The sequence below is a fragment of the Barbus barbus genome (assembly GCF_936440315.1).
Source record: "Barbus barbus genome assembly, chromosome: 28".
In the NCBI taxonomy this organism is placed as follows: domain Eukaryota; kingdom Metazoa; phylum Chordata; class Actinopteri; order Cypriniformes; family Cyprinidae; genus Barbus; species Barbus barbus.
Genome location: NC_136756.1, coordinates 9,188,730 through 9,212,986, shown reverse-complemented (window position 1 = coordinate 9,212,986; position 24,257 = coordinate 9,188,730). Strand labels below are relative to the sequence as shown.

Sequence of the window (24,257 nt, the reverse complement as noted above, 5' to 3'; positions counted from 1 at the left end):
TTTGTAGAGAGAGAGAGAAAAATAATAATTTGCAAGCAAATGCACTCAAGAATTCTGAACTCCCTTTAGAGTTTCGATGTGGCCAAGAGTTATTTTTGGCCCCTGTGTAGAAAGCTTCAGCCCGATCGCTGCTGTTCGGCTCTACATGTGTGAGCGTGTGTCCTGATGGGGTGTTTGACCTGGTCTGTAGTTAACTATTGTGTTCTCTGGGGTGTTCCTCTGTGGTGGAGGTGGAGGAGATCCTCACATGTCTCCTAAAGATCCTGTCCAGCAGGCTACGCCGAGGAGGCTCGGGAGGCTGGTTCCAATCCAGGTCAGGGGGCCGCGTCCCCTGAGGCCCGAATACGTTAAGGTCACTGAAGCACTCCGTCTCGATCATCTGTAGCAGAGAAGAATAGAAAAGGAGGAAAGAAAAGAGACACAAAAGAGCAAGAGACACAGACAGATAGATTAACAAAGAGAATTATCCTTATTTTTATTTTTTACTGAACGGATAATTACAGTTCTGGATGCTGATTAGTCAATGCAGCCTTCCGCTCATGCTAATATACATTATTAACACTATTAACACACCTGTACATCTAAAAGGTCAGCAATCTTTTAAAAAAAATGTTGGTTTTCCACATGGAATGTTAACAACGATACCGGGTTGAGTGATTCCCCTAATAAAAAGTAATATATTTAAAATACATTTATTTCATACCAAGTAGTATGGTGCAAATCTATTCATATAGTTTGCATAGTTCAAACCTAACATATTTACTGACATATCACTCGAGACTTACTGATATAAAAATTTGTAATAAAACTTTATTTGGAGCATCACTTGTGCACAATGCACATTTTACTTAGTACAAAATAAATGTATTTCAAATACATTTTAGTATATTTATTTATCGCAAGGTTCATTATTATGTTGGGTCCATGTTATTATGTTGCAGCAGCTGGGATTTTAGCTCAGCTTCATACCTCATTTTGCCATGGGATGGAGACACAGCCAGTGGCAAACTTGGAGTAGAAATCATTGTCTGTTTGGTCCAGGTTGACACCCTTAACGGTGGAGAACTGCTCAATGTCCAGAACATCTTTACAGTAGACCGCCCTGGGCTATGAAATTAGCAAAGAGGGGAAGCAAAAATTAAAAACAGAGCAATGATAGAATTTCATAGAAGTTCATTTTTGCCATGGAATAAAAATAGAAAAGGCAACTTTTTATCCTTTTTCTCGCTATTCTGAGTTTATATCCTGCAATTCTGAAAAGAACAGCCATATCGTGAGTTTATAACGTGCAATCATGAGATAAAAACTCACAATTATCATTTTATTTCATGAGCTTCCACAGAATTGAACCCTATAAAGCCTACTGTATCATATTTGATATGCACATTTCTATGGCCTCTAAATGATCAACATTTTGCCTTCTGTCATTTGATTGATACTTTATACTTTTAAGCAAGTAAATTACTTTGTAAATATTATTGTATTGATTTAAATAAAGCAAATGTACAGTGAGAATAACTTATGTTGTCAGTAATATTTCAAGATGAACATTAACTGGACGGAAGCAATCAAGGTTTACACAATGTTTTTTTGAGCTCAGGCTTCTGAGGAACATTTATTTGTTCATCTTTCAATCATCATTGTTTAGCATTGCATTATACATTTTGACCCCACAATAAAAACTACAGTGCTTTTATAAAAAGCATATAAATATCACATTATTGAGAGATACAAAGTGATATTCATATGCATTTTGTGCAAGTAGATTGCTATACTGTTATAAAGATCTTAGTGATTTACAAGCTATCAAAATTTTATCTTACTTCCTGGCTATATAAACATCATCATCTGCACCAATTTGCATGTTTTTGCTCAGTTTGGGCCTCTGGATAAAACAAGGATATATAATCCCATATACGAGCTCCATATTCTCACTATATCATACCATACAGAGTCATAAAAGCTTGATGTATCAAATACAATACTCAAAAACACACATGTAAACGTCATTGATTTTTATTTTACAAAATATTTTGTCTAAAGACTGTTCTGATTTTTATTTCAGGCACATGAGAAGAGGAACTCACATCGGGCACAAAGGAAGCTTCCAGAATGCCGGCCTCCAGCCTCTTGAAGTTGATGTTCTTGAAGAAGGGGTGGGCTTTGACTCCAGCAGCTCCGTCCGCCAGGCAGCCGAGCCTCTGCTTGGGATCTTTGGCTAACAGCTGCAGGACAGAGAGCAGAGAGCAGCCAGTCAGATGTTAGAAACACAGGTTTGTACATTCTTTAGGAGCGGAATGTAACCTATTACACCACAGCCGAAGCTGGTCAAAAAGAGAGCGCGTGCCAAACAAAGACATTTTAATGGGGCAAGCATCCTAAAACTAGGGTCAGCAATCACAAACCAGACATCACAAAACCACACGCAGGAACGAGTTAGGCTGGGATCTTTTGTGAGCTCATATGTGGAGGCCATTTGCATGAGGACAAAGTATTTCAAATTCAAAACAGCTAAATGGATGGTTCAACCAAAAATTGTCATCGCTCACTCATCCTCATGTCATTCTGATATTCATTTGACTTTAAATCTTCTGGTGAAAACAAATTAAGAACGTCACATTTTCCATACCAGATTGAGCATGCAATGAAGTGCAAAACAAGTACTCCACGCGATTCGTTGTCTATTATAAAGTCATATGATAGTTTTGTGTGAAGACCAAAATTTGTGTTACCCACTGCTGAAACTCTTAAATCTAATTTGGGGGATGGCCACTGCCGTTCAAAAGTTTGGGGGGCAGTACATTTTTTCATGTTTTTATAAAAAAATTAATCTCTACTGTTCACCAAGGCTGCATTTATTAGATCAGAAATATATTAAAAACAGTAATATTGTGAAATATTATTACAATTTAAAATTGGAAAGTTTTCTATTACTCTATTACTCAAGCGTCACATAATCCTTCAGAAATAATTTGAATATGCTGATTTGATGATCAAGAAACATTTCTTATCATCAATGTTGAAAACAGTTTTGCAAACCATTATACCGTGATTTTTCATGATTCTTTGATGGACAGAATGTTCAAAACAACAAAATATTTGAAGCAGCAACATTATAAATGTGTTTACTCTCACTTTAATAAATTTAATGACTTCTTGCTGAATAAAAGTATTACTTTCTTACAATATTTTCATAAGTGTGATTTTAATATAAATAACTACTACAATTATTGAATTGCATGAATAATTGCTTTCATTGGATTTTATATTGGATTTATATTTTAAGGCCACGTTAACTTTAAAGTCATAAAAATTCATTTTATGAAATATTTATCTCAACTTTTCTCTGTCTCTGTTCACTTATACTGTAAAATAAAATCATATGGGTTTGGAGCAACGTGAGGGTGAGTAAATGACTGATTTTTCATTTTTAGGGTGAAAGCCAGTCGCATGACACAAACCTAATAAAAGGCAACAGAGGGTGTTTGATTATTAAATAATCCTGAACTGAGCTGGTCTCAGAGAGCTCATTATCAGCTTCTTTCCCAGCAGAAAACATGCACTACCAGTCAGCTTTGTGCACTCTATCAATGGGCTCTAAATCAGCTTCTATGGCGCGTTTGACTGAAGAGATAATGTAGCTTTGGAGACAAGCTCTTAGTTGTACACTGCTGCGTCATCTTGGAAGTTGACCAGCATAGAAACTTCAAACTTTGTGTGTGTGTGTGTGTGTGGCCTCACCATCCTGCAGATGGCTTTGGTGTCTTCTGAAAACTTGTCGCTGTACTCCTCTTCCTCCTCTTGCACCCTCTTTTCCACCTCTTCTCTCTTCACTCGTTCTTTGCGAGCACGGAAAGGCGATCGGCCGGCGGTCATCTCATAGATCAGACAACCCAATCCCCACCAGTCTGGACTCATGCTATAGCGTTCGTTATTGATCACCTCTGGAGCTGTCCGTCAATACAGTTTGAGTTCATCAATCAATAAACAACATTTTAATGTTTCATATTGCTATGAATAGATATCTAGCAGGACTAATCGGTGCAGCTAAAAACTAATATTTTTGCCTTTTGATTCTTTCAATAGATACACTAGCATTCAAAAGATTTTGTAATGTTTTGAAAAAAGTCTCTTCTGCTCTTCTGCATTTATTTGATCAAAAATACTTTCAAATAGTAATATTATTGCAATGAAAAATATTTTCAGCATCATTACTCCTTTTCAGTGTCACATGATCCTTCAGAAATCATTCTGATATGCTAATTTGCTGCTCAAGAAACATTTCTTATTATTATCAATGTTGAAAACAGTTGTGCTGAATTGTATTTTTGTGTTCACCGTGATACATTTTTTTTCAGGATTCTCTAAATCACAAATTAATTCAAAATCGAAATCTTGTGTTACAATTTAAGCGCATTTATTTAATGCATTATTAATGCATGCATCCTTTCTTTAAAATTTTAAATCCCTAAACATTTGAATGGTACTGTGTATCAAGAATTAATGTTTGTTTACTGAATTCCAAAAAAATACATAAAAATTATAATTTGTTTATAAATGAGAGATGCCATTATGCTTAAATGTTACATTGCCAACAGAATCACTGTCAATATATGGTGGATATTCAACATATCTCCCAGCGAAAATATATATAAATCAGTGCAGTTAAAGATCATTACCCATGTAGCCCACGGTCCCCACTCGGCCACGGATCTGTTCTCCATCAGGCACTTTAATGGCCAGCCCCAGATCTGAGATCCGGATATGACCTGTAGGAATAAATGCAAAATGCATTTATTGTTGCATTTCACAATTTAACAAAATGTAACTCAATGAACATAAAGGGAAAGAAAAAGTGCGATCAGAACAAATGCAATTCCATATTTAGCTCTCTTGAAGGAAAAATTTATTTGACTTACCATTATCATCTAAAAGTATATTCTCTGGTTTTAAATCCCTAGAATGATAGAAAGCAACATAAAAAATGACTTGTAACCATATCATTTCATCATAATTTTATGAGGCTGGAGGCATTTGAGGATGTAGAGCTGCACACCTGTAGACGATAGACTCTCTGTGGAGGTGGTCGAGACCGCAGCAGATCTCAGCGGCGTAGAACTGCACACGGTCCTTCTCAAAGCCTGGGGTTCCCATGTTATAGATGTGAAACTTCAGATCACCACCGTTCATTATGGTCAGCACCAGACACAGGGCATCTTTGGTCTCATACGCATATGCTAAACTAACCTGCGGACCAGAGAAATGAGATCGATCAGAGTTAGCAGAATATTTCCATTTTGAAATATACAAGCCTTTATTATATAAAACAAATGGGAGAGAGACAGGAAGGCGCTGAGGAATACGCATTTGAGCCTGTCCTGTCTGGCCACTTGTGACTGAATCGCAAAAGATGTTTATACCAGGTGTAAACTAAGCAAGAGGAAAGATCACAGATAAATGAATGAATCCACTTACCACAAACCTGCTGTTGACCTTCTCCAGAATCTGTTTCTCATTTAGTGCCATGGCCTCCCCCTTCCTCTTCTTTATCCTTTTCTTCTCCAGCTTTTTACAGGCATACATTTTACCTGTGGCTCTCTCCTGGCACGCACACACCTGTGCACGGATGGACATATATTATCATACACAAAAAGTTACCTGCTGCCTAAATTGCATGTGTAAAAATTGTCCATTGTCAATAGCATAGAGACGTGTGAAGCACAGACAGCTCACACAGAAGTCAGTTTCAAACCAAGCAGCTTTGTGTTGGTCAGCATAGAGTGAATTTGCTTTAAGAGTTCCGTTCACACCAAGTGGGGTAAATATGAAGAAAAAAAAAAAAAAACTTGTTCTGAACTTAAGAGAATCCCTTACAAAAATTAACCCTGGTTTTATCACAAAAAAACCCTGAAAAACCATGGTTAACCATGGTTTTGCAACACTAACCATAGTTTAACCATGGTATTTGTAATAAAAATGTGGTTATACAAATGGTAGTCAATACGCTAAAACCATGGTTACTTCACTATTACTATAATAAAACCATGGTTAATTTTCATAAGGGATAAGATAGCCCACACCACAACTGTAACGAAATGAACAATATAATTGGAATCTGATTGGCTGTCAGTCTTTTATTGTCTGGAAACAATCGTTGTTTCAATCGAAACAATCAAATTTAAACTAGCCGGATAAACTCATTGCCGAGGTCCAGAAAAACCACCAGAAGTAAAACCATGTTTTCAAAGATGTTTTAAAGAAAATTAATATCTGGGAAACAATTGGTAATGAATGGTGGTAAGAATTAATGGAGAGTAGATCATTATGACAGGCTAGCAAACTGTGTAAAATAAAACAAAGTTACCTCAGGTATCCAGCAATAGTTTCGATAACATTGTCTTGCCTTCTTTTCAAGTTGCGGTAAAAAGACTATAGTTTAAACTAGTTGTAGTATGTTGGCTAAATTTGCTGTAATGTATCAGGGTTTCCACACAACTATGAAGCAGCACATCTGTTTTTATTACTGATATTACAATAAAATATTTCAGCAAATCAGCGTATTAGAATGATTTCTGAAAGATCATGTGACACTGAAGACTGGAGTTCTAGGAAATTTTACTTGTGTTTAAGTTTCACTTGTGTTCAAGTTGGTCGTGCAGTTTTGCCACAATGACCAGAAAGCCACTTGGTTTGAAAGTGACTTCTGTGTGAGTTGTGCTTCATACTTCTACACTATTGACACTTTTTTTTGCAAAACTTTGCAAATGTGATCACAACTTCATACGTAGTGACTTTGCACGTCACACAAATGACGCTCTTTATATGAGGCAGATGAGAAACTTGACTCAAAACTAATTCCAGCAGAGTTTGATGTTAGCATATTGCTAAGCTAATAGCAAGACCTGAATCAACCATTCTAGTTATTAAGTGAAATACAATGAGATGTTATGATGTCACTGCCTATATTTCGAGCACACTTATGACATCTAAAAATACATTCTAGGTAGTCAGCTCACTAGGTTTTGATGCAGAGCAAATTAACCATTCACAGTTCAGGTCATCGCTGTTCACAATATCCTCACCTCTCCAAAGCCTCCTTTCCCCAGAACTCTATACTGCCGAAACGTGTCTTTTGTGATGGGTTGTCTAGAAATAAAACCACAAAATCTGATATCAAACCAACACAGGAAACGGACATTTTAGCATTCAGATCCATAAACAAAACTAGGTGGAGCACAAGCTACATTACAAGTTACAAACATTACATTACAATTATAAACCACAGTCAATAAGAAACACATTTTAGACCTGTGAAACAAAGCCGCCTTAGAATTGTTTGTAGAAAAAAATCATAGTTTTTATGGGCCACTTACGTAGATTGAAATAATGTTCAAATCAGTTTATATCTAGCACAGACGCTAACCAAAACATGACTGTTTGCTTTCATATGTTGAAATGTTAACAATTACACTAACAAATAATTTAAATGGATTAGCGTTCGAACTGCCGTAACAGCTGAATATGATTTATCAAGATGCAGGACGTCTGGTTTAAGCCGAGCTAAGAGCTTCCTCCAGCAAAACAAAAGAATGAACAAGTGCACAAATGGTAGACTAAGCAGACTAAAAGACTAATGGAGAGAGTAAACGGAGATAAAGTGTGCCACCAACCTTTCAAGCATTTTCCATTGGAGGAAGCGGTCGAAGTACATGCTGTTCTGATAGTCAGCAAAAGGAGCACCACTTAAGTAGTCATGAAGAGCTCTGTGAGATTTAAAACAGCGAGGAGACCATTAGACCATAGGAAGCTCTGAAGGTACCAAAAGTAAAGATTACAGTAAAGAGCGAACATTAAGCAGTAGTGTTTACTTCTGTAGAAAATAATTTGGTTTAATAACTAATTGCCCAGTAAAAAACTGCACAACTTAATTCTGAATACTTTATTACATAGTATGCAATATTAGGATGACAGTGTCCAAATTATTGAATGTTGAAAACAGTATGTGAACGGTGCAAAAACAACTTCTGGTGAAATTTGTAATATTTTTGCACAAAATTATTGTTCAAATGTTTGGGAACAGTCTGATTTTTTTTGTCTTTTTTGAAAGAAATATTAAGCAGCACAACTGTATTCAACATTGCTAATAAAAAGAAACGTTGATGAAGGATCATGTGGCATTGAAGACTGTAAGAGTAATGACGCTGAAAATTCAAGATTGAATCACAGGAATAAATTATATTTTAAAATATATTCAAATAAAAGCAGCCCTTTTAAATTGTAATAATATTTCACAATACTACTGTACTTTTGATCAAATAAATGCAGTCTTGTTGAGCATAAGAAACATTCGAGCAGTAGTGTGCTTTCCATCACCAGTGCAGTACATATCTTTAGCACATTGTGCACGCATACAAACTTGCATTAAACCATAGTAATTGTTAAAAAGTATAAATAAAACAAGTATTTGTTTATATGATATATAATTATTTAAATACTAAATCACATTTTAATGCAAATCTAAAAACACCTTATGATATCTGTAAAAAGAACAGTTGGGGCTGGGGTCCAGGCGTTCACACGTGTGTTTGCATGTGTCTTACTTGCGACAGTCACTGAAGATCTCTTTGCAGGGGCTCAGTTCTAGATTTTCTCTGCAACTTTCAGCAAGACCTTCAGCTATATCTACACACTCAGAGGACTATAGAAGAAACAACATGATCTCTGATTACTGATGCACACAGAGACATTCAAGATCCAAAATTAACACACACACACACACACACATATATACACACACACACAACAGTAAAGTTAAACCAAATCACACCTGCTTGGTGAGAAACTTCTTGATGATCTCATCTCCTCGACTCTTCCTCTTCTCATCGGGTGCCACCTCATAGTCCTCCTAAACGACCAGATACAAACAAATTACTCACAAAAAGTTATAAATTAACTTTGAGATAAACAACCCATGACATAATCCAAAATATACATGATACCTTATGACATAATGCATCTAATTTAGATGTTAATGAAATAGTAGCTATAGCCCGAGGAGCCAGGCTGATGCATGTTGCATTTAAAAATGGCTAAATGCAGTTTCAGAGCGTGAGGGTATACGCCCATTGTAACACTTACAAAAAAAAAAAAAGACGATCATATTTTGAAAAATGTCTCTGCAATTTTTTGTCTATACAATGAAAGCCACTGCATTCCACTGTTTTTGACCCAACCAACTTTCATAAAATGGAAATATTAATATTAAATTCAAATACTATATACAAATCTCTTTTGTGCTTCAAAGGAGAAAGTAAGTCATGCATGTTTGGAATGACACGAGGGCGATAATGACAGAACTATAATTTTTTGGATGAACTATGCATTTAATTCAGTAACTGGCAATCAGTGTTGTTGTATAACTAAAACTTTAATTGTGAAATAAAGTTGAAATAAAATAAAATATAAATATTAGCTGAAAAACTTAAGCTTCATTTATTTAGTTCATTTCAATTTTCAGTTTTATCTGAAGTGTTACAACTAAAACTAAAAAAAAAAATCATTATTAAGCTAAAGCTAAATAGAATATAAAAACAAAGAATATAACAAAACTACTTATAGAAAAAAAAGAAAACTGAAAAATATACAAATAAATATTTATAAAAAAAATAATAAATACTATAATAGTAGGCTCTCTCAATCGAAGCTAAACCTGCTTACTAGGGGTCCAACAACCCAACTTTTAGGGGGTATGCAGTAAAAAACTGTCTGCCATTATTTTTTTTATTTTTTTTAAATAAATAGTGTATTATTATGGCAAAATCAATTTTAGAACCCTCATAAATGTAAAAAAAACTTTGGTTAGTCACTTTATAGGTCAGTCAGACAGTGTCTTCCAGTCTAAGTGTGTCTTTATTACTAGAATAAGCTGCAATGTGACCCAGACTTTATGGATTAGTCAAAGAACTGGTCATGTGAGGCTAATATGAACCAGACTTTGTGCCGATACTCAAAAACCTTGAGACTAACGAAACCGAGACCGGCAGAGAGTATTAAGTGAACTCAAATCACTTGTTCAACACTAGAAAACAGAAACTACATCCACTGACTTCACCATTTCAGTCGGTATCTATTTCTATATGCTGAATGAGGCAGAGGCATCATGTAATTGAGTCTGTGAGTGATTACACAATGAATGAGCTCCACAGTCTGGCACGTCCTTTCCCTAAGGGCCGTAAATGTGCCTATGTGTGTGTGCATTAGGGGGGGTAACGCATGATGACACCCTCATCAACACCCTCTCTGGCCCTCGTGCTCTGTGGATCCCATTACGTAAGACTCTCCATGACCACCTGCCCCCACTCTGTTCCGTCCCGATTGATGTAAACACAAGCTTGCACCTACACCGAAGCATATGTACCCGCAAATAGGTTTTCGCACAAATCATGTGTCCGCACACGCGTCACACATATGCTTCACGAGCACACACACACACACACATGCTTCATGAAGCCCACTGTGTGTGTGACTTCAGGTTGCTTGGTAACCAGCCAGTCAACACGGCAGGATTCCATAAGGTCCTGGAGCGCCACAGCACGGCCCAGCAGCGTCACTAAATACAGTGAACGTCATTACATAGTGGGGGACTGTGTGTGTGTGGGTACTGCGTCTCGACACATATGATTTCCATTCCCCTTAACACATTTGGCAACTCTTTCATCGGAAGATTTAAAATAGTGCTGTAAGTAATGAGGGAAGAAAAGAATGTTACACAGAATGCTCAGAGTTCAATAGAAGCTGCTTCTATGGAAATAATTGCAGCTAGTGCCTAAGTTAAAGAAAAAAAGTTCCCTAAAATTATTAATTTGTCATCGACTACTCATTTGGGAAGCTCAAACATGCTTGTGTGACACGAGAGAACAAACCTGATTGGTTTTCGTTTGTCAAGCAAGCATATTTGAGCCTTGTTTACCATATTCAAAGTGCTATATGCGTGTGTTGTTGATTCAAGTTTACATCTGAATAAAAACCTAAAAATAAATGTGTTCATCATAGTGGTGGGTGATATACTGGTAGACACGATTAACCGCTGGAAATTTGTCAAGCGGTAGAGATTTTGGACTATTGTTTCTATTGCTGTAACACTCACGTGACATTGCTGTGCTACGTGGTCACAAAAACGTACTGTCTGCATGCTATTTTAAGCATTGTGGTTTAAAAACAAGTGATTTTAAGCCGTTGAAACGCCATCAGCAGCGAAAAAGAATTCATTTCGAACCCTGTCAGAGAGGTGCGCGCATGTGACAACGGTGCTCATAGAGTGCAGGGGTAATGAATGGAGTTTTTTTTGCCGCTTTATAGGCCTTTAACAGTTAAATACACACACTTGTATGTGTCAAACACTGGTATTTGCAAGTATTCTTGTAAACACAGTAATTTAGGTCTGAAGTGTGAAAGAAAACATGTAATAGTATACTGGATCCGGGCAGCTCTTAAAGTGACAGCAGTCCTGCTGCTATTCCTGCTGTCTGTTGTTCATGTTAAACAATAAAACAAGTGCAATGAGAGATTTTCTCTGACTAAATTACTTTTGTCATTTTAAAAAGAAGAAATATATATTTAACTTGCCTAAACATTATACAGGAAGTCAACAGATCGTTTTGTGGAATACAGGTAAAATGTGTGAAAAATAATGGGATTTTTTTAAAATGAACACCCAGTGCACCCCATAAACACAATCAAGCCTTTGAAAAAAGCCAGTAGACCACCCCTTTAATAATAATAATAATTACAGTACTGTGAAAGCACACTGGATTATTACAGTATTTGCAAAGATGTTTGAAAAACTAAAATTGTGTTAATTGTATAACTGTATGCCCACAAAAAATGAGTAGCTGGATATAAATGTTATTCTAAAATCATACAGAATTGAAAACGTTCACACCCAGGGTTTACACATAAATGTGTTTTCTACGCACATAAGTTTAGGTCTTGCTGCTATACTTGTAAAACAATGCGTATTGTAATGTTTATTCCCCGGCTCCAAGCGCTTCCATTGTTAGCTTTTTACTGTGACAGTGATTTTTTTCTCGGTACGTGCTGATGGTTTTTTGTGGTACTTGCACTTGCACTACAACTGTAGATGACAGTGACATTGACACAGGGCTTAAATTCTGCTCTCTTAGCCTCTTTTGAATGGGAAATGATGGAATTTGCAATGCCTGCATGTTAAAGGTCACCGCATGGAAAAATACAAACACACATACACATACACACAGAGAGAGATCCAATCATAATAGTGGTTTGAGAACAGACCTACGTCAGTGGCTCTGAATGGTACAGTAGAGCCACCAGGCCAAAACAAATGGCGGGCTGCTTCTGACACAGGGGAACTGGGCCAATCTGATGTGTGCGATAACATCGGACTATTCCGCCTCCACCGAGATGGAAAAACAACCCGGACCAAAAAGGTCAGCGGCATGCACATTTCATTTGTCTTTGTGTACACATAAACCCAAATAACGTGTGAAGAGGTTTCTCGCATGAAGTTCTCCTGCTTCTTTCCTTGTTTCGCACACACAAGATCTCACACAGAGCAGACACAGACAGTGCTGTCTAACTCGCCACAACAATTGAGATCCCGCTACTTTCTGACGTCAGAGCAAGCCTCAAAAAATCCCCCGGGCTCTTTCCTTATGGTGGCTCGCACAAACACACACATACACGCTCGCTGCCTGCAGAACATATGCATACATACATCAAACACACTCATGCATATTCAGTTCAATGCATCTCTGTGTTTACATTCAATTTGTTATTCAAAGCCCAATCCTGAACTGATTTTAAGGTCATATAGGGCAATTTTTTTCTTTTTCTTGAGAACACAGACTTTGTGCGATTCACCCAATTAATCTGTCAAGAGGATGCTGGGGCCATATTTCACCCTAAAAATCAAAAGAAATTGCGAAATCGAGTTTGTTTTCATCTCTTTTCACTATTTAACAAGACCTCACTGCAGTTCAGTAATGGAAACCATTCTGTTTGCACACAATGATTTTTGTATTAAAATCATCATAAAAGGAGCTAAAACAAATAATATTATGAATTTTAATGTGTAATTTAGATGATATACACTGTTCAAAAGTTTGGAGATTTTTGTTTTTTGAAAGCAAGGATGCATTAAATTGATAAAAAGTGACAGTAAAGATGATTGAAATGTTACAAAAGATTTTGATTCCAAATAAATGCTGTTCTTTGGAACTATTCATCTTTTTATTCTGTAAATCTGGGAAAAATGTCATGGTTTATACAAAAATACGAAGCAGCATAGCGGTTTTCAACATTTATAATAATTTATAGAAATGTTTCTTGAGGAGCAAATCAGCATATCAGAATGATTTCTAAAGGATCATGTGACACTGAAGATTGGAGTAATGATACTTAAAATTCAGCTTTGCATCACAGGAATAAATTACATTTTATAATATTTTCAAATAGAAAACAGCTATTTTAAAATTATAATAATTTTTCAATATATTACCATTTTTAATGTAATTAGATCAAATAAATGCAGCCATTCAGAAGATACTTTTGAATAATTTCTTGGCACTACAGTAATAAGAATTTCAGGGTCCTGTTTTCTAGTGGCTCTAAAATACACGTTTACTTCAGGCAAAATATAATTTTATTTTCTTGTCTTTTGATTTTAGGGTGAAATATGATTTGACAGTCTCCATGAGATTCACTTTTAAAGTAAATTCTCCAAACAAGGAACTACAATTATGATTCATTTAAATAGAAATAAGTGGCCCTGTGCACCTTTAATGACAGCTAAGCATCCTAAAATAACATCTAATAAAATCCCACACATGATTGCTACAATAATTTAACTAAACACATACCACCGTGGCATTTTCCCTTCATTATCTAAAAATCTTCGGCTCTTATTTCATTAGCTGTAACACTGCAACCCAGTTGCTTTTATGTTAAGGACATTTTTGTTTTATGTTATTTGACTTTCAAATGACATTTACGTTCTTCCCTGAAACACATCAATAAAGCTTCCCTATTCACTTACACAGCTACACCGCACAAAGGGTTTTTGTTAAAATGAGAAGGAAAACGTTCCAAGACACCATAAACAAGATGAACACCTTTTCCCAGTCCTAAAAGACACAAATATGCTGCCCCATGTTTTATGATGGCGACTTCCTGTCATGGGTTCAGGTTCCCGGGGTTTAGACTGTTTGGGGTCTATAGGGGTGTTGGAGCGACCAGACAATGGCCTCATTCACTGACCACATGCCGGTCCTGATATTTTGGGCTTTACTCCATGATAGCCCAAGCTAGTCATGTGGGAGGCATGTTGTCCAGGCCAGTGGAACATTGATGGAGGGTTACGAGAAACCTGAGAGATTTTGAGTGGGCACTAGATTTTGAAAGAAGATGAATTGCTTGAAAGAACCAGCAATTAGTGACTAAAAGCTGTTTGGGCAATCCTAAATAAATTAAAGTGCATTGAGTGCAGGAAAGGTGTGCATGTGTGCAGACGTACCATGGCATCCAGGAGTTGGATGCATCGTTGCAGCTCTGGTCGGGTCTCACAGTAGAGGCGGAACAGAAGTCTCCCGATGGGCTGCTTGTCACACAGGCTGAAGTAGTCCCGCTCTGAGACAAAAAACAACAAGTAAAACTTTACAAGAAAGTACCGTGGTGATACTTTATAAGGCCACTATATTAGGTACACCTTGCTAGTAGCAGGTTGGACCCACTTTTGCATTCACATCTGCCTTAATTCTTTGTGGCATGGATTCATCAAGGTGCTACAAACATTCCTCAGAGATTTTGGTCTTTATTGACATGGCGGCATCACAGATCATCACAGTTGCTGCAGATTTGTGCGCTGCACATCCATGATGCCAATCTCCTGTTCCACCACATGCCAAAGCTGCTCTATTGGATTGAGATCTGATGACTGTGGAGGACATTTGAGTGTAATGAACTCATTGTCATGTTCAAGAAACCAGTCTGAGATGACTGGAGCTTTGTGACATTATCTTGCTGGAAGTAGCCATCATAGGATGGGCACACTGTGGTCATAAAGGGATGAACATGGTCAAAAACAGTATTCATGTAGGCTGTGGTGTTTAAACAATGTCAAGTTGGTACTAAGGGCCTAAAGTTTGCTCACACCATTATACTACCAGCAGCAGCCTGAACCATTGATAAGGCAGGATGGATCCATGCTTTCATGTCGTTTATGCCAAATTCTGACCCTAGCATCTGAACACTGCAGCAAAAACCATCAGACCAGGCAAACTTTTTCCAATCTTTTGTTGCATTTTGGTGACCTGTGTGAATCGTAGCCTCAGTTTTCTTTTCTCAGCTGGCAGGAGTGGCACCCGGTGTGGTCTTCAGCTGTTGTAGACCATCTGTTGTGTGTTCAGAGATGCTCTTCAGCAAACCTTGGTTGTAATGAGTGGTTATTTGAGTTACTAGTGGTTTGCCTTTCTATAAGCTCAGAACCAGTCTAGCTATTCTCCTCTGACCCTCTGGCACCAACAAGGTATTTTCATTCACAGAACTGCCACTCACTAGATGTTTTCTATTTTTTTTTTTTTCTTTCTATTTTCATAGTTGTGCAGAGCAGCTGAACAGGTGTACCTAATAAAGTTGCCAGTCAGTTTATATACCACGCGGTTATTAGAAAGGGACATACTTTTAAAGAAAGAAGACTGAAAAATGAAACTTCCATCATTTACTCAACCTCATGTCTTTACAAAACCTGTATTATGAAATACAAAAGAAGGTAATTTGTTCATACAATGAAAGCCAGTGGGGTCCAACGCTGTTTTGAACACCACTGACTTTGATTATAGGGACAAAAACAGACAAAAACACCTTATGCAGAAGAAATAAGTCATACAGTGGAGTGCTAAGGAGGTGAGTAATACACAACAGTTTTCAACATTGATAATAAGAAACATTTCTTGAGCATCAAATCATCACCTGGACCACAAAACCAGTCATAAGGGTCAATTTTTTTAAATTGAGATTTATACATCCTCTGAAAGCTGAATAAATGAGCTTTCCATTGATGTATGTTTTTTGTTAGGATAGGATACATTTTTTTCTGATATACAACTATTTGAACATCTGGAATCTGAGGGTGCAAAAACAAAATCTAAATACTGAGAAAATTGCCTATAAAGTTGTCCAAATGAAGTTCTTAGCAATGCATATTACTAATCAAAAATTAAGTTTTGATATATTTACGGTAGGAAATTTACAAAATGGAACATGTTCTTTACTTAATATCCTAATGATTTTTGGCATAAGATAATTTTGACCAGTTCAATGTATTTTTGGCTTTCACTACAAATATACCCCAGCGACTTAAGACTGGTTTTGTGGTGCAGGGTCACATATTAGAATGATTTCTGAAGAATCATGTGACGATGCTGAAAAATGATCTTTGTATCACAAGAATAAATTACATTATGAAATATATTCAAATAACTGCTTCCTCTTTTAGTATTGTAAATATATTTGAAAAATATTACTTGTTAACTGTATTTCAGAAACATTAAAAATCTTAAGAACTACTGACCAGAATTGGTGTGTATTCTATAAATTAAAAATGTTTGAAAACTGTTGCTGGGGTAACTTAAGTTTTGAAATTAAATAGAAAAAGTTGGATAACAGTCACTCCTCTTCTGTTGCTCAAGGGATTGTGTGCAATTTTAGACCAAACAGCATGCAAGGAAACATATTTTGCAAGTCCACTGGGACAAGTATGGCATCCAGGCACCTCTGACATACTACTTTCAATTTGCCAATTCTCATCTCACATTCTACTTCTCAGACTGCAAGCAAACTGGGATTAAGCCAAATGGCAATGCAAACTCAGAGACAGCTAAACAATGGCGAACAGCAAAGCAACATCACACTTGGCCAGAACAACAGCACAGCTTGACAAGGAGCATGAAAATGACAGGAAGTGTATAAACAAGACACACAAAGTGTTGATACATTACCAATGGTTTTGCTCAACTCTGTGCACTGACTGATATGAGGGAAACGAAGGATCTCCTTCCATTTTTTACTTCTTCCTTTCCGTTTTCCTCCTCCACCTAGACAGAAAAAAGACAAAAGTAGCCATTTAAAACTATTTCCAGAAAATATCAAGACAAACAACATTTCTATCCTTAAATAAGTTGGGAAAAATATGAATCGATAATAGAATATTACACTTTCCACAAATCCTGAAGAAATATAATACATGTACAAGACAATACAATGCTGATTTTCCTCAGAAACGCATCATATTATAGAAGTTTAATGCCTAGCGAATGTCGTTTCATGCTGTCTTTAACTGCCAGGATAGTTTATGTAAACGCTAATTAGCTTTGAACCTCATGAAATCTCCTCGTGACTTTGAACATGTGCAGTGTAATAAAACATGTCAGCATCTGGTCGCTCAGGCTGAGAGTAAGTAAGCTGTAGTTAAAACCAGAGTGTCATTTCTGACGTCAGCGCAGGTCAAAAATATGCATTCCCTCCCAAGAGAAAAGCGGAGCTTTTACAGCAAACCGTGTTGTGCTCTGCAATAACTGTTTGTCTTATGAAGCATTCAAACTTATACGGGCCAATAAAACAGAGCTGCTTCTGCTACACATTCATTAGTTACTTTATCATTCTTTATCGCTTCTTTCACTCTAGCGGATTTGAATTCAAGGAGAATAGAGTCTATGGTGTTCCCACTCTGGAATGGGAATATGGAGCATTTAGCCATTGACCATTCCAGCATTGTGAATAAAGCTGAATGTCTCCAAACACAAACAATCAGGGTAGTTAAAGTCCAAGACTGGTCCTTAAAAGACATTCATCTCACGTACATGACAGGCCTCGCTAATTAGGAGCCGCTGGCTCATGAGATGCCACAAATCAAACCCTTTCCCACCAAACGGCAGGATTGTTAAAGTGATGTTAGCACTAGCCAAATATGAGAGGAATGTTACAGTAAATTGCTCAGACCTGGCAGGGTCTAGATTTACAATTTTCAAGCGCAACGAACTATAACATCAAAATCACTAGTGGAATATTTCTCTAGTTACTTATTCAGCCGTTTTATTGTCTTTTTCCTGTTAACATTCCCTTTAAATCTTATTTTAATGCAGTCAATTTTTGTATATGCTTCTGCAAGTCACTGGCTGTAAATACAAATCAAGTGTGGCATTTTGGGACAGGGTGACACTTTTGGCCCAGTGGACTTTCAGGAAATAAATACTTTTATTACAGGACAATTCTGTCATTTTTCTGAACCGCGTATTTTGAAACTAAAAATGTGTGTCATATTTGAAATGACATCGAATGGTCAACTTGTTTGTGTTGCATAGGTTCATTTTATAGTTCGTACAATCCAATTACGAATACCTTCACATTTTTCACATCGTTTAACAAAATTATGGCTCAATTTGAAATGACACGCGTTAAGAAAAAAAACATTCTGCTCAAAAGTGATATTTACATAGATCTTTATTTGTTTTCTTTGTTCATCACGCCTTCTATTTCAAGCCCTTCATTTACAATCCTTAGCAAACAAGCAAACTGACAGAAAAACTGTTGGTATAGATTAAATACAATCACATTTCTGCAAAATTCCCAATGTTTGTTGTCAATAGTGTAGAGATGTATGAAGCACAGCTCACACAAAACACTTTCAAACTAAGCAGCTTTCTATTGGTCAACAGGGCAAATCTGTTTGACCAACTTGAACCTGATGCAAATCTACACTGGAAATGTTTCACCCTTAAGAGAAATTCCTAATCGCGTGGATTCCTATTAAAATGACTGGATTTCAGCCACGAAACTTTGCAATGATTGACATGAATCTTTTTCACAAGAAAAAAATGTATTTCTCTCTGTGTTTGCATCGTCATGGTTTTAAAAATGTGTAGTTTTATGATGGTTTTTACATATTTAAAAATTGAAAGTCATTTGGGCCTGGGACAAAAGACAATAAAAACTACATAAAAGTCATGTGAAAAGTAGGGAATATAAATGCGGCAAGGCAAAAAAGTTTCCAAGCCAGTTTTAATATGACAATCCCATAACACACACACAAAAAAAGTTGGTTAAATTTGTTAGTTTTAATAGAAACCAATCCATGGGCTATAAAAGTGCCAAGAAACGACAATGTTTTTCATTTTACAAACCTTGAGACTGCAGCAGAAACCCAAAACGCTGTGTTGAGGTCTATCTTAGAAAAAGACAGAAAAAGATCGCAGGCCATCCGCAACAAATGCAATGATCTGATCTTGTGAAATGTACCATTTGCCTAAAACCTGCTGCTTATCCTCAGTGTGTGTCTGTTACAGATTTAGGGGAATGTGACGGCAGGAGTAATGGTGACCATATTGCTACAGAAAAAAAACAGATGCCAACCAAAGCAGGGAGACATGTTTGCTTTACATCATCCTGCCAGAGGTCCGTTTGAGTCAGAGCACGCATTACGGGCCGGCTCGAGTCAATGCATCAAACAACGTAAAACACCTGGAAGAAAGTGGGTCAGAAAACGGAGATGTAATTAACCTCCTTCCTTTCAGTCTATCTCAGAGCCAACTAGAAGAGTCAGATCGACTGAGAAGGTCAGAAGGCTCGCCGCTCACTCATTCAAGTAATATAAACAAGAATCGAACTTTCTGAGAATGACATTTAGAGAGCTTGATGGAGCGCTTGCCGATTATTACAGCTGGAAAAGCGAAGATAAAGCACTGCCCTTATGACTCCAGTGGGATGGGGATCCGTTCTCATTATTTGGAGAGGTTTAGGTGGATGCCAGGCGTATGCAGCTTTATGTAAATGTACTGTACATATACGCTCAACTAAAGACAACTCTAAACCTGAAGCCAACAGACGGCAAAACTGTAAAAAAAAAACTGTAACAACCGAAAACGAAACTGTAGCAACCGTGTACTTTTTGGGAAATTATTGGGAGCATGGGAGAAATCTCTAGTGTTTTCTATAGCTACTACTTCTTTCACATCACAATTAACATTGATTTCATTATTAGGCACATTCATTCCTAAAGATCAGATTTATAAAGAGAGAAAGAGAGAAAGAGAGAAGAGAGAGAGAGAGAGAGAGAGAGAGAGAGAGAGAGAGAGAGAGAGATAAAACCAGGGTTTCTGCTGGTTTGAAGTAAAAAAATAATAATAATAATTAAGGAATAAATTGAGCAAAACAATCGGTCAACAACATGTTCTCTAAAGGTAAATGTGTTTATAAGTTATATACATGTTACTTTAGCAACACAATTTCCAACCAATCTCCATTATCTTTAAATTCATTTTACAAAATAAATAAAAATAACTTTATAGCTTTGCTCCCAACCACTTTTACTTCTGAACACACTGCAAAAAAGTGATTTTCTTCCTCAGTATTTTGGTCTTGTTTTCCAGCGCAAATGTCTACATTAAGATACATTTAGTTGAGATGGAAAATGACATAAGAGGTCTTGTTTTCTGTGAAACTGATCAAAATGAAGCGAGTTTATGGTTGAAAGAACAACAAATATCTGCCAGTGGTCTCAGAAAAACCAACTTAATTCAGATACAATATGTAATTTTTACACACCATTGAAAGATATTTGTTCTTATTTTATACGCAAATTAAATTTCCTAGAAATCAAGACTTGATTTCTTTATTTTCCATCTCCTATAAATGTATCTTGATTTAAGGATGTTTAGTTACTCAAAAATACTGAGGAAGATATTAGTTTTGCAGTGCATGCCGCTTTTAATACCATGACTTTGAATCCAACTTTCTGCTCTGATTTAAAATTGTGAATTAATAGTTTTTAAGACCTGCAGAAACCCTGATAACAAACCCAACAGCTGAATATTTCATCCTTATCATTAGTGATGACTACAGAACTACTCCTCAAAAGTCAACAGGTCTCACACACACACACACACACCTAGGCTGAAAACAGCGTTATGAAGGATCCCAGCGTTTGGCATTTACGAGTGCTAGGCAAACTCACTGTGTGTCGACACTTTTAGCGGTTATCAGTATCAAAGTGAGAGAGGATTCAGTCCAGGAATTCATGGCATGAAATACTGTGGGCCACGGCACGGTCAGGCGTACGCGTGTGTGCGCGCGTATCTTCATTCAGGAGCGGCAAGCACCCTTTTCTTATTGTGACTGACATGCCTTTATCAGTTTCCCAAAACCAACTTAAGTCATACTTTACAACATTTCTTCTGAATGAGTGAAAAAGACCGTCCTGTAGGTCTCAAAGAATGACTCCATTATAATCAACAGAAAATGTATATTTTATACAAAGTGTCGAGCCAGGAGGCGAGCCAGGAGGATCTGTGTGTTTTGAGAAGCTCCTGTGAATTGCCAAAAGTTGCACTAGGACGTGCTAGATGTCAAACACATTCATAATGTTCAATGAAATCAGAAAACAAAGAGGCGTGTCTTAACATGGACGTTCTGGACAGTGTTGGGATGAGCGATTGACAAACACTGTTTTTAACAAATAAAACATTTCTTATGTTCACCAATGCTACATTTAAGAAAACATTAAATGGTAATATTGTGAAATATTATTTCAAATTAATACAACTGTTTGCTATGTGAATATAAAGTGTAATTTATTCCTGTGATACAAAACTGAATTTTCAGCATCATTACTTGAAAAATTATTACTAAAAAATTCTAATATGCAGATTTGTTGCTCAAGTAACATTTCTTTTCAACAACTATTGCCAGTATTGAAAACAGCTGCTTAATATTTTGTAGAAACCATGATGCTTTTTTTCCATTTAATAAAAAACATTTATTTGAAATAAAAACTTTTGTAACACTGTCTCTACTGTCACTTTTGATCAATTTAATGCATCCTTGATGAACAAAATGTTTTCCTTTTCAAAGCAAAAAACTTACAATTTACACACACTATATAAATTTGAATGTCTTTTGCAAAGCTCAAATATCAAATAGCTTTTGTTTGCTTTTAATTTATAGATTTTGTGGGCTATTATTGGTAACATTTGACTGTCAATGAATTTCGACAGTTACAATAGCCATCACAATCTGGAAAGCATTTATTAAAAGAAAAGCCTGGTTGTACATCGGCTGATCGATACTAAAACACAGCATATAAAGAATGACAGGAAATCAATTTTGTGTCTCTTTGTGTCCTTACACACACATGATAGTGTTACATGTCAGGGACTGGCTTGTTAAAAACAAGAGGCCGTATTACGTTGAAGAATTAGTACGCCTGCTTAATTTGTTCCACAAGGCTCTGACTACACCCTTTTGTTTCATGTCCGTTTTATGGATGTGACCTAATGTGCACGATATAAAAATACGCTTGACGGCCTGTCGCGCATCTGTCAGACACACACCCCGCATGACGGCAACATCTCGTCATTTACTGCAACGCTCTTTTACTGTTGATGTTTGTTTTACTTGGTGATTCAGAGGTTTAAGTCTTTAGAGAGCAAATTAGCTACAGTTAAATGTGGATTATATAACAATTCAAATAATGGGAAGCAGAGTTGTTATAGGAACGACAACTGTAAAATAAAACAATTCAATAAATTGAAGAACCTTTACAAGTTATTACGCTCACTCGTCTGTGAGCATCATATTAAGGATATGTTTATTGACCACAGTCCACAAACTGAAGCACAACCCATTTTACAACATTTTACACCACTTCAGTATGTAAAATCCAGGCTGCTGAAATTTCAGTGCAGTTTCAACTAAATATTCACAGAATCTACAGCAGCTTTAATAGTAGAATTACTCCGTATACTTCACATAACACAAAACCGTCTCAAATTATGCTACTGAGTGATTCTGTGGAGTTTCTGCACTTGCTGCACTTTACACATTTTCTAGATCTCGTGGGTTCAGCGACTATTTACTTTTTCTGTAAGCAGAGTTCTGGTGTTTTTGTTGGTGGTCTGTGAGATTATAACAGGTATTGACTTGACAGACGTGGCGTCAAGGAAAAACGAGTAGACTAAGTGATCGCATGCAACGCCTAGTCAACTTGACGAACAATCCATGTTCAACATCAGTTGAGGGTCTAAACTTAGTAATGAACTGATAATGGATTGTGATGATCAGTTATTAATTCATGGTTTAAAATCGTACCCAAATCCATTCTGTTATGAAAAAAAAAAAAAAAAAAAAAAAAGTTCAATCATTCAAAAAAAAAAAAAAAAAAAAAAAAAAAAAAGTCATGCTGTTATAAACCCAGGAAAAAAAGTAAAAAAGGTCAATTGTTTTAAACAGAATATTATGATTTAATAAATAAATGATGAGAATGTCAGTTAGTCTGTTAATCAAGATTTTGCTAATAATTAAGAAAAAAAAAAATCTAAATATATATTTTTATATCTAAAACATACTAAATAATAAAACTATATATAATACATTTAAATGTTTAATGTTGTAATAATAATAATAATAATAATAATTTATTTATATAGCACTTTTCATACATGGAATGCAACTCTGCTTCACAAGCATTAAAAATATAAAGAATACAAAATCAAAATAATCAAAACTCTAAATTTTTCAACAATATAAACAAATATGAACAAATAAAGAAGAATCAAAACCAAAAAAAAAAAAAAAAAAAAAGGATCTTTAAAACGTTTTCAGAGGATGAAAATTTTTTACAAATCTAATTTTGGACATAATCATAAAATAAAATGTTTTGTTTTATGCAATTATGTGCACAATTTACTAAAATTAATGAACATGACAGATGTAAAATAGAGATGTGGCTAGAAATATACAAGACATTTTCAGCAAAAAAAAAAAAAAGAAATTGCACGGTATATGTACAATTATTTATATCACGAACACTAAACGACTCGTGGCTGCTTGCAAAACACCGCGAATTGAACACCTGCCAATGGCTGCCATCAGCCATCATATTTTTGTTTTTTAAAGCACATAAAACATGTAAAGGGTGTGATTGACTCCACTTTTATCATGACAGGATCGGTTAGAAGAGCTGCTTGAGAATTATTAAGGTGTGATGTCTGACATGAGAGGGGAAAAAAAAAAGAGATCAGCCACAACCCAGTTTCACTTTCTGAGAACAAAACGGCGCTTTTGTGTGTAATACTTACTGTGTGTGTGTGTACAATACCGGTGGCTAAATATACGTGTGTGTCTGTGTGAACTAAAGAGGAACCTGAGCATGCTTTGATTGACGAGAAATC

The 24,257-nt window shown here is 36.2% G+C and overlaps 1 protein-coding gene across 3 annotated transcripts in view; it reads right to left on the bottom strand.

The window, feature by feature from the left end:
- LOC306847758 (G protein-coupled receptor kinase 5-like) overlaps positions 1-24,257 on the bottom strand; it is a 48,410-nt gene that overhangs the window by 4,292 nt on the left and 19,861 nt on the right. The window contains exons 2-15 of one of the 3 annotated variants that reach the window (XM_079381905.1): positions 17,034-17,129; positions 14,552-14,664; positions 8,828-8,905; positions 8,601-8,698; positions 7,671-7,763; positions 7,083-7,146; positions 5,476-5,616; positions 5,057-5,247; positions 4,920-4,957; positions 4,680-4,769; positions 3,742-3,950; positions 2,088-2,225; positions 970-1,107; positions 180-379 (exon numbers count right to left, since the gene is read on the bottom strand). In XM_079381905.1, the coding sequence (XP_079238031.1) occupies positions 191-379; positions 970-1,107; positions 2,088-2,225; positions 3,742-3,950; positions 4,680-4,769; positions 4,920-4,957; positions 5,057-5,247; positions 5,476-5,616; positions 7,083-7,146; positions 7,671-7,763; positions 8,601-8,698; positions 8,828-8,905; positions 14,552-14,664; positions 17,034-17,129 (1,676 nt within the window). In that variant the 3' untranslated portion in view covers positions 180-190. The remainder of the gene's footprint in view (positions 1-179; positions 380-969; positions 1,108-2,087; positions 2,226-3,741; positions 3,951-4,679; positions 4,770-4,919; positions 4,958-5,056; positions 5,248-5,475; positions 5,617-7,082; positions 7,147-7,670; positions 7,764-8,600; positions 8,699-8,827; positions 8,906-14,551; positions 14,665-17,033; positions 17,130-24,257) is intronic. The other 2 variants (XM_079381904.1, XM_079381906.1) reach the window with 2 other exon arrangements.